Source organism: Pollicipes pollicipes, unplaced genomic scaffold (genome assembly GCF_011947565.3).
Source record: "Pollicipes pollicipes isolate AB1234 unplaced genomic scaffold, Ppol_2.1 Scaffold_6052;HRSCAF=7182_pilon_pilon_pilon, whole genome shotgun sequence".
Classification (NCBI taxonomy): domain Eukaryota; kingdom Metazoa; phylum Arthropoda; class Thecostraca; order Pollicipedomorpha; family Pollicipedidae; genus Pollicipes; species Pollicipes pollicipes.
The window spans coordinates 15,046,291-15,059,701 of record NW_023596805.1 but is presented as its reverse complement, the minus strand read 5'-3'; the positions used below and the strand labels follow the sequence as shown (position 1 = coordinate 15,059,701).

General features: G+C 67.0%; 1 protein-coding gene across 1 annotated transcript; it reads right to left on the bottom strand.

The window, feature by feature from the left end:
* Window positions 1-4,219: 4,219 nt before the first annotated feature.
* LOC119104422 (uncharacterized) lies at window positions 4,220-12,428 on the bottom strand. Its single transcript, XM_037228119.1, has 2 exons — window positions 12,012-12,428; window positions 4,220-4,671 (listed from the first exon to the last, which is right to left on the bottom strand). Exons 1-2 carry the CDS (start codon window positions 12,170-12,172, stop codon window positions 4,491-4,493), a joined length of 342 nt encoding a protein of 113 aa, XP_037084014.1. The 5' UTR covers window positions 12,173-12,428; the 3' UTR covers window positions 4,220-4,490.
* Between the last annotated feature and the right edge of the window lie 983 nt (window positions 12,429-13,411).

The following is a 13,411-nucleotide window of genomic DNA, read 5'->3' as shown; positions in this document are numbered from 1 at the left end:
CGGCCCCAGCCCACCCGTCGGCCGGGCCCGGCGCCATGACCTCACCAGAGCTGCCCCAGCCTGCCCGCCGGCCGGGCCTGGCGCCATAACCTCACCAGAGCGGCCCCAGCCCGCCCGCCGACCGGGCCCGGCGCCATGACCTCACCTGAGCGGCCCCAGCCCGCCCGCCGGCTGGCAACATTGGGTGGCCGACTCCTCCGGAGCGGGAACACATCGCCCGAGGACGGTAACGGCAAACGAGAGCACCAGGTCACGGAGCGACCTTCCGTCCGCGGCCGCCGGTGGCGCCCGGCCGGAGCGGGTGATGTGCCACCAGGATGCCTTGGAGCTGGTGGCGGGCCCGTGACCACTAACTACATCGGCTCCGCACAGCACCGCAGTCATGCGTGCGCCAGGCATGGCAAAGCATGTGTACGCGTACAAGGAGAGGAGGGGGAGCAAGCCGGCGACCCCCACCCCCACACCAGGAAATCCCCATATCCATTCCGTTCACCACTTCACTGACGCCGCGATCAATCAATCATTCGCGCCGATGTCCGCCTCCGGCTCGCCGACATTGCCGTCACGTGACACCCCACCATACGGGGGGCGGGGGTAATTTTCCACCAGGTCGCGCCCGTCTTCACTTCTGCCGGCGGCGGCCGGTGTGCGACAGGTCCGGCCGGCCGGCGGCGGCGGCAGCCAACCACGTGGCCGGCTCGGGGGCGGGCCGGCGCCGGCGCCGCCGCCCGGCGCGCCGCTGCGTAGTACGCCGCCGTCGGCCGACCTCTAGCAGACAGAGGACGGCCGGCCACCGACGCGCGCGCGGAAGCCCGAGCAACAGTCGAACCCCGCCGCTTCCGCTCCCTCTCTCTCTCTCTCTCCCCAGTCACTGGGCGGTGAGGAGCGCCAGTGCGCGGTCACGGCAGGCGGCGCGGCGCCAGACCGCGGCCGGCGTTACATCACAGCTCTCTTTGACTGACGAGGCGGCGCCCGAGCTCGACCCGCCGCCGGCAGACCGCCGACCGCGCAGCCGCCGGCCGGTCACGTCGCCTCGCGCCTCCGCGCCGGGTCTTGGTACAGCGCGCCCTCCGCCGCCGGCACGCCGGGTCTCGGTACAGCGCGTCCTCCGGCGCCTCCGCGCCGGGTTTCGGTACAGCGCGTCCTCCGGCGCCTCCGCGCCGGGTCTTGGTACAGCGCGTCCTCCGGCACCGGCGCCGGGTCTCGGTACAGCGGGTCCTCCGGCACCGGCGCGCCGGGTCTCGGTACAGCGGGTCCTCCGGCACCGGCGGGCCGAGTCTCGGTACAGCGGGTCCTCCGGCGCCTCCGCGCCGGGGCTCGGTACAGCGGGTCCTCCGGCACCGGCGCCGGGTCTCGGTACAGCGGGCCTCCGGCACCGGCGCGCCGGGTCTCGGTACAGCGCGTCCTCCGGCACCGGCGCCGGCCGCACCGCCCGCGCCGCATTGATCGGCCCCGGTCGGGTCGATCTCGTGTCGAGCCAGGTCAGCTCCGGGCATCGATCTGTGCGGGCCGGGCCGGCCGGCGCGAGCAGCGCCCCACCGGCCAGAGGTGGACCCGGCCGGTGTCACACTGCCGGCCGGCTGTGTGACCAGACACCGGCTGACTGACGGCTGACGGCTCTGGTAGGCGGGGCCTCACACGCGCCCGGTTTCGGCGCGGCCCGACGGGCGTGCCTCAGACAGGCGGCGGCCCGCGCTGTCCGCGGCGAGCGGGCCCGCCCCGCTTCACCGCGTGTTTTCAGACGGCGGTGAAGCTGGGCGGCCGCGGGGCCAGTTCAGAACCACGCCCCGGCAGCCTCAGCGCGACGGGGACGCCGCCGGCCCCTCCCCTGCCCGCCGCCGGGGGCCCAGCCAGACCGCCACTTAACCATCCCAAGCGGGGCCCCACCATCCCTTCGCTGTGAAGGCCAGCCGGCCCAAGGTCAGCGTGCATGACACGAGCGAGCCGGACTCTTCACGGCGCCAGCCCGCGCGCCCAGGTTCCCACGCCAGACAAGCGGCGGCGGCAGCGGCGGCCCCGCTGACTCAAAGCCGCCTCAGCAGCCTGAACGCGACGCCGACTCGGGCTCGGACGCGCGCCTCCGCCCCCCCCCCTCCCCGCGCCCGCGCGTCTACGCCGACGCCGGTCTGTTTACACCCCGGACGGGCAAGGTCGCGCGGGGGTCAGTCGTGCGGCGGCCAGCTGGCGCGGCGGCCAGGTATATCGGCGACACGAGGATCGGGCGTGACAAGAGCGCCCCCGTCGACGGCGACGGCGACGGCACAGCAGACGGGCTCCGAGGCGCTGGGCCGGGCCGCGGCCCGAAGGCGCAAGCCGAGACCGCCGGACGCCATCTGACAATATACGGGGTTCAAGACCTACACACGAAGCTGGCGGGCGCCACCAGTTCACTCGAGACATTTCACAACCCCGCGAGACTTTATTTGACCGCGCGAGGTTTACGTCAGTGCAAACAGAGCGGCCGGAGACGGGATGGGCCACATGCTACGCTTCACACCCTGGCCGCAATAAGCGTGAATTCAACGGCGTCGCACGGGAAGGAGCGAAGCCAACAGACCGTTCGCTGGCTGGCTGCTCCCCGCCATGTAGAGTCCGCCGCCACTGCGGGAGTGACAGTTCCACTGCGTAGTAGATAAGCGTGCCAAAGGTCGTCCCAGGCCGTGATCCTGCCCCAAGGGCATTCCAAGGCACGCCGGCGTCCCAGACTGCGCAGCCCCCTCCGCTGGATTTAAAATGAGCGATATCGTGATTTAATAAGTTGCCTTATTGAAGAGACCGCCAGGGTACAGCGCAGACTAGAGCACGAACTTTCCGAAGACGTGCCCAGTACTCCGGGGCCGAAGCTCGGCCCGAAGACTCTGGGGCCGAGCGTCGGGCCGAGTTCGGAACTTCCATGCAACTCGTCGTGGGTCACCCGGTTCACTTTCGCTCGACCAAGCGCTATTCTTAACCTAATAACCACACATACCCATACAGAGTTCAGCAGATCGAAGGCCCCGCTCAGCCACCTGCAGCACTCTGGCAGCGGGAGCGCTCCTGACCACGCCTGGCCCGGGGCTGGCCGCCGCCAGACCAACACCGCAGCGTGTCGGTCTGGCGGCCGCACAGCCCGCCGCGCCGCCGCGCCCCCCTGGTTCAGCCCGGCCGCCCCACACGGGGACAGGCTCCACCAGACGATCTCGGCCGCCCGTCTGCGCCATCTGAGAACGAGAGCCGCGAAGCAGCTCTCCCCGCCGTTCGGCCTAGTACACCGGAGACAGGCTCCACCAGACGATCTCTGCCGCCCGTCTGCGCCGTCTGAGAACGGGAGCCGCGAAGCAGCGCTCCCCGCCGTTCGGCCCAGTACACCGGAGACAGGCGAGCCTGGCGGCGGCCGCTGCCACAGCGAACCGCTAGCAGTGCGCTCGCTCTGAGGCGCGCGCGGCGAGAGTCGTCGGCGCTGGTTGGACTGTCAGACCCTAGCCGTCTGCGCGGGGCTGACTCACAGACTCGAGTCACACGTCTCAGACTCCAGAGAGCTGTCACACGAGAGCGGCGGTGCATAGCATTTACAATGTTCTAAGCATTACCCGGAAGTAGAGCGGACAGGTGGTCGACCTCCAGCCACAGTCGGTAAAGAGAAACCGGGGAAAATTATTTCCGAAGTTTTCCGGTTGCAGACGGCGGCTCCCGGCCAGACGGCCGCTGGCAGACCACTTCCGGTAGGACCCAGCCCGGGCACCGGCCGCCAGCTCCGTCAGCGTTGTCACGCAGACACCGCGGCCAGACCACGGGCCGACCGGGCCACACCGGACCTGCTCACGGCCGCGCGCCCGCCCCCGCCCGCAGCCGGCGCCGCGCGAGCCTTTCCACGGGAGCGCCCGCGCCGCCGGCGACAGCGAACCTCAGCCCGCGTCGCCGCGCCAGTCCCCCAGAGGCGTCGCTCACGCCTCACGCACAGCCGGAGGCGTCGCTCACGCCTCACGCACAGCCGGAGGCGTCGCTCACGCCTCACGCACAGCCGGAGGCGGCGCTCACGCCTCACGCACAGCCGGAGGCGGCGGCGGCGGCGCGCGCCGCTCCAGCCACGCCGGCGGAAGCTGGGCGGCGCGGAGGATCCGCGCCGTCAAGGTGACCCCAGCCGGCCCACTGCCAATACGGCGGCGGCGGCGGCGGCGGCGGCAGGTACAGCCGCACCGAGACCTAACACCAAACGGCCGGCCAGGCACGGGGAGGGGCGGAGCTGAAGCAGCGCGTGGACGGCGGATGCGCGCGCCCGGTACAGCGAAGGCTCGGGGAGGGGGAGGGGAAGGGGCATTTAAAACTTCAGCACTAAGCGTCCGGCGGTGGACGGTAATGTTATCTCCGGCGGTGTCTGCGGCTCTGGCGTCAACCATCGCCCCAGCCCGACGACCGTCCGACTGCCTGCGCCCCGTTCGCGGACCACCCGCCCCGTCTGGCCCTCCTCCAGCTCTGCGCGGCAACTGACCGGACCTGCCCCGTCGTCTTGCTCACCTGGCGTGCGGCTGGCCCAGACTCTCGAAGCTGGTGGCGCGGCCGCCGCTGGGCCGCTCGCCCTCCAGCCGCTTGGCGGGCGGCTCGCCGCTGCGGTCGGCCGCCTCCTCGTGCCGGCCGGTCACCGTCGCCAGCAGGTGGGAGGCCACCGCCGCGTGGATCGACTTGTCCACGCGCCTGCCGAACAAGGAGACGCACCGTCAGCATACGACATCGAACATAGAGTATTGTCTCCAAATACAATCTTATAATCTCCAACATATAATTCAAGTTTTACGAGCCAGTCCCCGCGATTAGCACGAGCTCTTTAAGCGTTCAGAAGGTGGTAGGGGGTGGGCATCGAGGTTCTGTAGAGGTTTTCTTCTCACCCGCCGTCGCAGGCATGGCCCGACATAGCGCGGGAGCTGGGTCGCACCCCAGTCTCCCGGCGGGCCAGGCTATGGCGGCCGGCATTCACACAGGCGCCAGTCAGCACACATTCTGCCATGTCATGACAGTGGCATGCATCTTCCTCAATAATCGACAGCCACGTCTATTTGGTACGGTTTGTTTACATGGCTTACCATTACCAGTCGTATATATATATAGACCCCGCGGCGCCTTCTCTTCTTGCCAGCGTGTGAGAGACATGCGACGTCATTAGCTTCAGCAGATGAGCGTTGCAAAGTCCCAATAGTGAACATTCGTCGCGGCATGTGATGGAAATGGAATGTGTGTATATATATATATATATATATGTGTATATCTACACACACATATATATATATATATATATATATATATATATATATATATATGTGTGTGTATATACACATTGTATATATATATATACACATATATATATATATGTATATATATATATATATATATATATATATATATATATATATATATATACACATTCCATTTCCATCACATGCCGCGACGAATGTTCACTATTGGGACTTTGCAACGCTCATCTGCTGAAGCTAATGACGTCGCATGTCTCTCACACGCTGGCAAGAAGAGAAGGCGCCGCGGGGTCTATTTTCCCTGATGCGCGGGTTAACCAGCATGCTACCGGTACCCTGCAGCGAATCTGCCCACCACTCTACAGCGATGAACCATTGTCGACACTCTTGGAGAGAGCTGACCGCCAACAGCTCGGTCTGCGCCGCCCGAAAGGAGCCTCCGGTATATTACACTCAGCCGACCCTGCGGCCGAGCCGCGGCACGGCAATAACGCCCTCCAGTAATACACACCGCCCGTCAGCAGCCCTCTGGCCGTCAGATCAAGGCCCATCTACCAGCTGCAGCGCGTCTGAGCCGGGCTCACAGCAGCCAGGCAGATGACGGTCGGGACCTTGGACCTGATCTGGCCAGCGTCGGGAGGCCAGCCCAGACCCGCGGAGTCCGTCGCACGCCAGGTCTGACCCGGGCCGGCCAGCGTCGCCGTCTGTGCGCCCGCGCCTTACGCACGCCAGGTCTGACCCGGGCCGGGCGGCGTCGCCGTCTGCGCGGCCGCGCCTTACGCACGCCAGGTCTGACCCGGGCCGGCCGGCGTCGCCGTCTGTGCGCCCGCGCCTTACGCACGCCAGCGGCCGTCACCGAAACACGCACGCACACAGCAGGCGGCCAGACGCGCCGGGCCCGGGGTCAACAGCAGAGAGACAGACAGTGGTGCCTGGTGCGGCCAGCGCTCCGACGCTCACACATCGAGATGACAAGCGCACCTCGCCACCGGAGCCGACGCTCCAAATAGCTCGGATTAAACCCACGGCGAAGGGCGGGACGCCGTATTCACCTGTTTCCCTTGGGTCGCCTCCAGCGTCGGCGAGGTCGCTGACGACACTCCGACACCCTTTCCCCTCCCCTTCTAGCCCAGCCGCGCGTCCAGACGTCCCCTCCCCGCCCCCGGATCAAACCGGCCGCCATTCTGGGCCACGACCTTTGGCGCCGTCGCGATGCTTGAGGGTCCGGCGTGGGCGACGCCTTTACCCCGCCCACCCCTTCCCCGGCGTGGGCGCTGCGGTATCGAGCCGGCCGACGTTTTGGCGGCGGGCCGGCCGGGTCCCGCAGGAGACAGGCACCGCGACACGGCTCCGAGCGCCCCCGCAGCGGGAGTGGGGTGGCAGCTGCTGCCGACGCCCACCGTGCCGGTCATGACACTGGCGGCTGCTGCCGACGCCCGCCGCGCCGGTCACGGCACTGGCGGCTGCTGCCGACGCCCGCCGCGCCGGTCACGGCACTGGCGGCTGCTGCCGACGCCCGCCGTGCCGGTCACGGCACTGGCAGCTGCTGCCGACGCCCGCTGCGCAAGTCACGGCACTGGCAGGCCTCAGCACGACTCTCACTACCGAGTCTTGTCTCGCGCTCCCCTGATATGTCGATACAGGCCAAGAATAAGGACTCATTAAAAGACAGAGACAATCAAATCAATGACCTTTTTACTTAACAGACGTTCCTTGCTGGAACGCGAACGTTGGATCGCCATACAGAGTCGGTTCCCAAACAACTCTCGGGATTTCCACTGGTTGGTTGTAACCTTGAAGCCGGACAAGGTCGGCGGTGCACCCCGCCAGCTGCCCTCCGTGGCATCCCGCCGCCGGTGCCAATCGCTTGCTCGGCACCGCAGGTCTGCCACAATCGATGCCAATATCCGAGAGTAGCAGGCCCCAAGCCGGAGCCAAGCCCAACAGCTAAGCCGACCGTCGAGTGACAGCCGGCGGCAGTCAGCCGTACACCAGGCTCACGTGACTCTCCGGCACGTGGCGCGGGCCTCACATCCTGCCGGCGACAGCCAGCGAGAAGCCCCGCAGAACAGCCGGGCGCACGCACAGTCTGGCGCCGCTCTGCCGCCAGCTCTCCAGGCGCGCAGCGCGACCGCGTCCGGCAGCCTGCCAGGGGCAACCGGGCCGAAGCTGGTCATTGGTCAACAAACGCCAACAGGGCGCGACAGCCCGCTCGTCGTGGAAGTGTGCCGGCCTCCGCCGTCGCCGCCGCCGCCGAGCACGACGAAGAGCGCTCCCGGAAGGCGACGCAAGCCGTGCAGCATTCACCCATGGACGGCGCTGAATCACGCGGACAAGGGCGGCCAATCGGCGCCAAGAACAACAACCAAAAACAGCCACCGGTCTCACGGCCGGATACAAACGGCCATCCGCCTACCCCCCCCCCCCCCCCCCCTTCCGCCCCCTGACTCTATAACAGTCGGCGCGGCCTTGGCCTCGAATACCGGGCGGTGGGGGAGGGGGGGGGGGGGGAAGGCACCCTCTGGCTCTGCCATGTTGGTGCCCCTTCAGAGAGTGACCTTGTTCGCCAAGGACGGCCCACTGGGCGCTGGCAAGGTCCGTAAACCAGCACGCACCGCCCTGACACGGTCACTACGCGAAGACGGGGAACAAGAAAGGTCGGTCCTTCGTCATATTCAAATTTTCCATAACCTTGGAATATTACAGCAAAAACATGGAGGGAACAAACCAGTACTGGAGAGCCCAACCCATCGTTAGGGAAGGTCAGAATATTCCCAAGCTAATTATGATCGCCATCCACCCATTCGATGCGATTGACACAGCGACACTGACGGGCCACATAACCGCACGTCTCCGACGTGGGCCGCTGTCGCCGTCCGGCTCGCCTGTGCTCCACCAGCGCGGGTCTCCTCTAGGAGCGGCAGCGGACCCACTCCGTGGCCCCCTCCCACGGAGGGCTAAAGCCGGGGCGCGGGGCATGGCTGAAGGTCGCCCGGTGTCGGTCCGACCCAGCGCTCCATGCATGGGGCCACTGGAGCCGCTTCCGCGTCCCGACAGCTGCCACCTCCAGCATGCCACCACCATCTGATCCCGCCGCGGCGCCCCGGGCGCTGCCAGCGGCGCCATGCATACATGATGCAGGCGACATCTCAAGGCCGCGACCCGATCGGCGAGCTGCTCCAACTCTGCCGCCCGATATAGAACATAACGGTGCGGAAGTCGCCTAGCCGTGCGCCAAACACGCCCATCCGCACGCGACACATCAGGGCCGGTTACGTGTCACACATGCAGCACACGCCAAACGCGACACATCAGGGCCGGTTACGTGTCACACATGCAGCACACGCCAAACCATCCGCCGAGCCACACGGTTTCGTCCCAGTAAGGCCGGGTGCCGAGACCGACGCTCACGCGCCGCGCTGCCCCGCGGCAGAGCCGTCACCGGTAGCACGCGGCCCTCCCAAACCAGTCGGGCGCCGCCGCCCGCGTCAGCCACCCGTCCGCGCGGCAGGAGGTCTGTAACCAGCCGCTGACGTTTGAAGAGACCCGTGATCTCCGAGGAACGGTCCCGCCGGGCGGCAAATGCACGGCGGGTGCCGGCGGGGTGGACCCCTGCGCGTCATCCGCGAGAGGGTACGGCGGAGCGGAGGACCGCGCACAGTCCGGCACGGACCCCGTCGCGGCGAAGCCGGCGCGCGGGCGAGCTTCAGTCGGCCGCCCTATCCTCTCCGCCGCGCGTCCAGCTCGGTCAGCACCGGGCGGCGGGCACACACGCTGGTGGTCAGCCTCGCACTGGGGATAGCCCTCTGTACTGAACGATCAGTGCCAGCGCCAGGGCACCAGCACGTCAGGCGCAGCATGGCCTGGCCTGAACGGTCGAGTTTTCAGCTCAATAGACCTCCGCAGCTGAGCACGAGCATGGACCAGACAGTCCAGGTGCGACAACACAGCTCCATCGTTCCCATACAGCGGGCAGATACGAGGCCCATCCACTACGGTCACGACCTTCCCATCCCCGACCGCAGACTGGGGCGGCCGCCGCCACATTCGCGGGGGTGATAGGGGTGCCGCGCGGTGGCGGCTCTCCGCGGAACCGACGCCTTCCGTCGCATGCCGCGCTCGCCTCCCCCACGCCCGCGCGCCCGTCAGCAGACTCATCCCCGCCCACCTGCGCGAGCTCGTCGCAGTGTGGCTTCGGCCCCGAGGTCGACCGACCCGCCACCTAGCGCCATCCGTTCTGCGTTCTGGCCGCCTGCTGCGCAGAAGCCCTGACCAATCATGGCGCCGCGTGCCGGGGGCTCGCCGCGCTCATGGCATTGGTGAGTCATAATCGACACAGCGCGAGGCTGGCGGCTCGCAAACTGCGCCTCCGACCGGTATCTCCAGCAGATAGCGGGCCCCCGGCGCATGCCTTGTGTTATGTGCGCAGTTCCCTGCAGCGAACCAGTTTCATAGCTTGTATCGTTTTTGCCGGCTTAGATTACTTCTCGAGATGCATACATGATAGTAGCAAGCTGAACACGCCCTGCGAATCGTACCCTCAAAGCTTCTATCTCCGTCTCTATGAGCTCTGACCTAGAGCTATCAGCCGTCCTGATCTGGTCGCTGGCCAGCCCAGCCGCGGCCGCATCGTACCACCGGAGCTTCTATCTGCTCTGTCTCTATCTCCATCCCTGTAAGCTCTGATCTATAGAGCTAACAGCCGTCCCGATCTGGCCGCTGGGCAGACCAGCCGCGGCCGCGACCGGGCTGACCAGCACGCGGGCAGCAAGGAAAATCAGGAAGGCCCTGTGAGTACATGGAAACTCCCGTCTCGCAAGAGTTATCTCGTCAAGCCACAGCCCAGGCGATGGAGGGCTGTCAGACATATCCAGCCCCAAAATAGACAACTGCCCAGAGGCGCAGCCCAGTTGCGCGGGGGAAGGGGAAGGGGCGGACTTCCGTTTCTTGGTCCCGCGGTTTATTTTAATTTTAGTACCGTTCGGTTCCTTATGATACACATGATACCTTATGATCCGGACGGTTCCTTATGATACACATCATCAAGCACTTACGTCTGTACGAAGTAGTGATCATTCCAACAAGTGAAGTTTGCTCTTGGCTATTTGCGTCGGTCTTCTTACGCTGAGCTCTCAGTAAGCTCGTCCCCCCTCCCAGGACAGTACTGGCTGCGCCACTGCGCCTGCCACAACCCCAAGCTGGTCCTGAGACGTGACTGCACCAACGCAAATCTCCATGACGCGCGCCACGAGGGCAGCCCACCGTCCCCCTCCCCTGCTGCTCCAGCTGGCACCGGGACCGGTCCGATCCTGTGACCCCCACCTGACCCGGGCCCGTCGCCGGCCACGGCACCGACCCGGCGCCGGACGGCCGACGACGCCGTCAGATGCCGTCACGGAGAAATCGCCTGCCGAGAAACAGGCAGCCGGCCAGCGCTGACCACGGCCGTGAGCAAGCCCTCTCGGCCCGCTCCAGTTACGTCAGCCGGGTGGAGGGGGGGGGGGGGGGGGGGGGAGCAGCGAGGGTCTCATGGCGCCAGCTCTTGGCTCGGCCGGGCCGACCCGAAATAGCCGCCGGCGCCGCCCGCGACCCGGCCCCCGCGCCGCCCATCAGCAGCCGGAGCCGCTCCCAATCTCGCCGAACGACGCCGGCCGCGCGCTGGGAGCCGCTCCAACCGGACCGGACCGGCGCGCCACATTGCCGAGATGGGCAGCAAAGCCGAGCTCCCGGCTTGGCGCCTCGCTCTTCGGCCGGTGGCGAGCCCCGCGCGCCTCCACCCGGAGCCGAGCGGCGGCGGCAGCGCCGCTGCAGCTCCGCCCTGCACAGTCCCGCCTCAGCGGGCGGCCGCCGGCCGGTGCACAGTTGCATCTGCAGCTCTGCAGATGGGCACACGGCAACAGACCCGGCGACATCGGCGGCTCACGTTCGGCTCAGCGGACAGGTGCTGCTGCACCAGTCGCTCTCCCTCTCCCCGTACAGGTACAGCTGCATTCCCCCGGTACAGCTGCACCCCCCCCCCCCCCCAGCCGCGCCGCGCACGACCGACAGACAGCGTCGCCCCAAGACGGCGGCGGTCCTTGTGCCGGAAACAAAGCCCGAGCCAAGCGAGGGAGACGAGGTCACGAGGACACTGGCGGCCAGTCGCCCGGCAGCCAGGGCCGGCAGCAGCGAGGCGTGCAGAGGCGCCGCGCCGTCACGCCGCCTCTGTGACAGGTCAGGCGTGTGTCGCACGCCCGCCGCCGTCGCTGCAGAGGTGCCTGCCACGGCCACGCCGCTGCTATGTCAAGACGGCGTCGGCCCCCGCCGGCGCCCTGTGGCCGGCAGCTGACGGCGCTTCAGCGGTCAACGGAGGACAGCCCGGCGTACGGGCGGCTGGAGCCCTCACAAGCCACCCGTCCTCAGGGCAGCACGCTCGCCCAACGAGGACAGTCGAGCCGGCCGCCAACGGCCTGAAAGCTGACTGACAATTCGGGAACGACTGCAAGCTTGCTGCCTCATAAGGCGAACGACACTGTCAACACCAGCTTGGAAGGCACGGAGTCCGTCATGGGCTGCCCCCCTCCCACCAACAATCTGTCGTCACGCTCCTGCTGACTCCGCGTCACAACGCAGCATCGCCGCCAGCCGGCGCCTGTGTGGCCCGCATGTCCCAGACCGTCGCTCTGTCCCCTAGAACACACCTCGGGCGGCTCCCCGGTTCAGCTCCAATCCAACGAGTACCGATTTCGCCACGGTTAAAGTCCCACTCACCACATTTCCACCCGGTCCCCATCCCACGAGACGTACCGCTCCAGCACGTAGGGCGCCGAGTCATCGACGAAGAGCATGTCGAAGCTGAGGTTGGGGCCGAGGTTGAGCTGGTCCAGGTCGAGCCGGTCCGGATCGAGCACGCCGTCGGCCAGCTCGGCCGTCAGCTGCGCCTGCTGCTTGCCGCATATCGGGCACATGGCGCCGTCCGTGTGTCGCGCTGGCCGCGCCGCTGCCCCGCACGCCCGCACCTTCGCACCGCCCGGTCAGGCCGCCCGGCACGCCGGCCGCCTGTCCTGTCCGCCGTCCGCTGTCCGCTGTCCGCTGTCCGCTGTCCGCTGTCCGCCGTCCGCTGCCGAGCGCCGGTCGGCAGGTGGCTGTCGGCTATCTGCGCTGAGCGGCCCGCTGCGTCGGCCGTCGCTATGCTGGCTCTCCGCTCGCTGCTCGCTTACTGGCCGGCCGGCCGTCAGCCGACGACGTCAGCCGGGCCGCGCACCGAGCTGATGCAACGCGCCGGCGACACTGCCAGGGGCGCCGCCAGGGAGGCGGCCGCGGCGGCACGCATGGCACGCCGCCCGGCCCGCGACCCCAGCACGCCGAAAGACGGCGCGGAAGGGGGTGAGAGGATGCCGCCCTGTGACGGCGCAGGGGCGCGCTCAGGTCCAGCGTCGGGGGGGGGGGGGGGGGGCGTGGCGCACCTTTAGGCCAAGGTCGCCGGCCGTGGGAGCCGCCCCGTGTCACGCACAGCGGCGGCCGTGCGTGTTCCGGTGGGCCAGGGGCGAGCCCAGGTAGGTCGATCGCGGCGGCGCAGGACGCGCCAGGCCGTCCGGATTCGCCCGAGTCGTGACGTGACACGCGACGTGACGTGACGTGACGCTGTGCCGGGCGACCATGCCATTCATAGCAGCCGACATCAAAATTCCCCGGCTAGGCCGCATACAGTTCGGTTTTGTATAACACACCACCTGTATGTTTCATCATCGTGGTTGACCGACAGCATAGTACAACGGACACTTGTCAATTACCGCTTGCACATTGAAAATGATGACATGCCGCTAACAACTACTTCCAAAATCAAATCTGATCAGTGGTTACAAGGGTCTATGGGCGTCGTAACGCCAAATTCGCTTAGGTTAATTCCATCCCCATGTTAGATTCCACCAGAGCTACGCGATCCTTTGCGATCCTTCTCGATCCGCCCTCGAGATCTGAGGAGACGGGACCACGTCTAAGTCAAGCACCGCGGAGCACCGTCCTCATCTGAGCAGGGCAAGCCGGGCGCTCTGAGGACAACGGGACCACACCTAAGCCAAGTACCGCGGAGCACCGTCCTCATCCGAGCAGAGGAGCCAGGCGCTCTGAGGACACGGGACCACATCTAAGCCAAGTACCGCGGAGCAACCGTCCTCATCCGAGCAGAGGAGCCAGGCGCTTGAGGA

Excerpts from the sequence above, each read along its gene's own strand:
- LOC119104422 (XM_037228119.1), bottom strand. The coding sequence starts at position 12,172 with ATGTGCCCGATATGCGGCAAGCAGCAGGCGCAGCTGACGGCCGAGCTG. Across the intron at positions 4,672-12,011 it reads GCGCCCTACGTGCTGGAGCG|GCGCGTGGACAAGTCGATCC; the intron begins GTACGTCTCGTG and ends CTTGTTCGGCAG.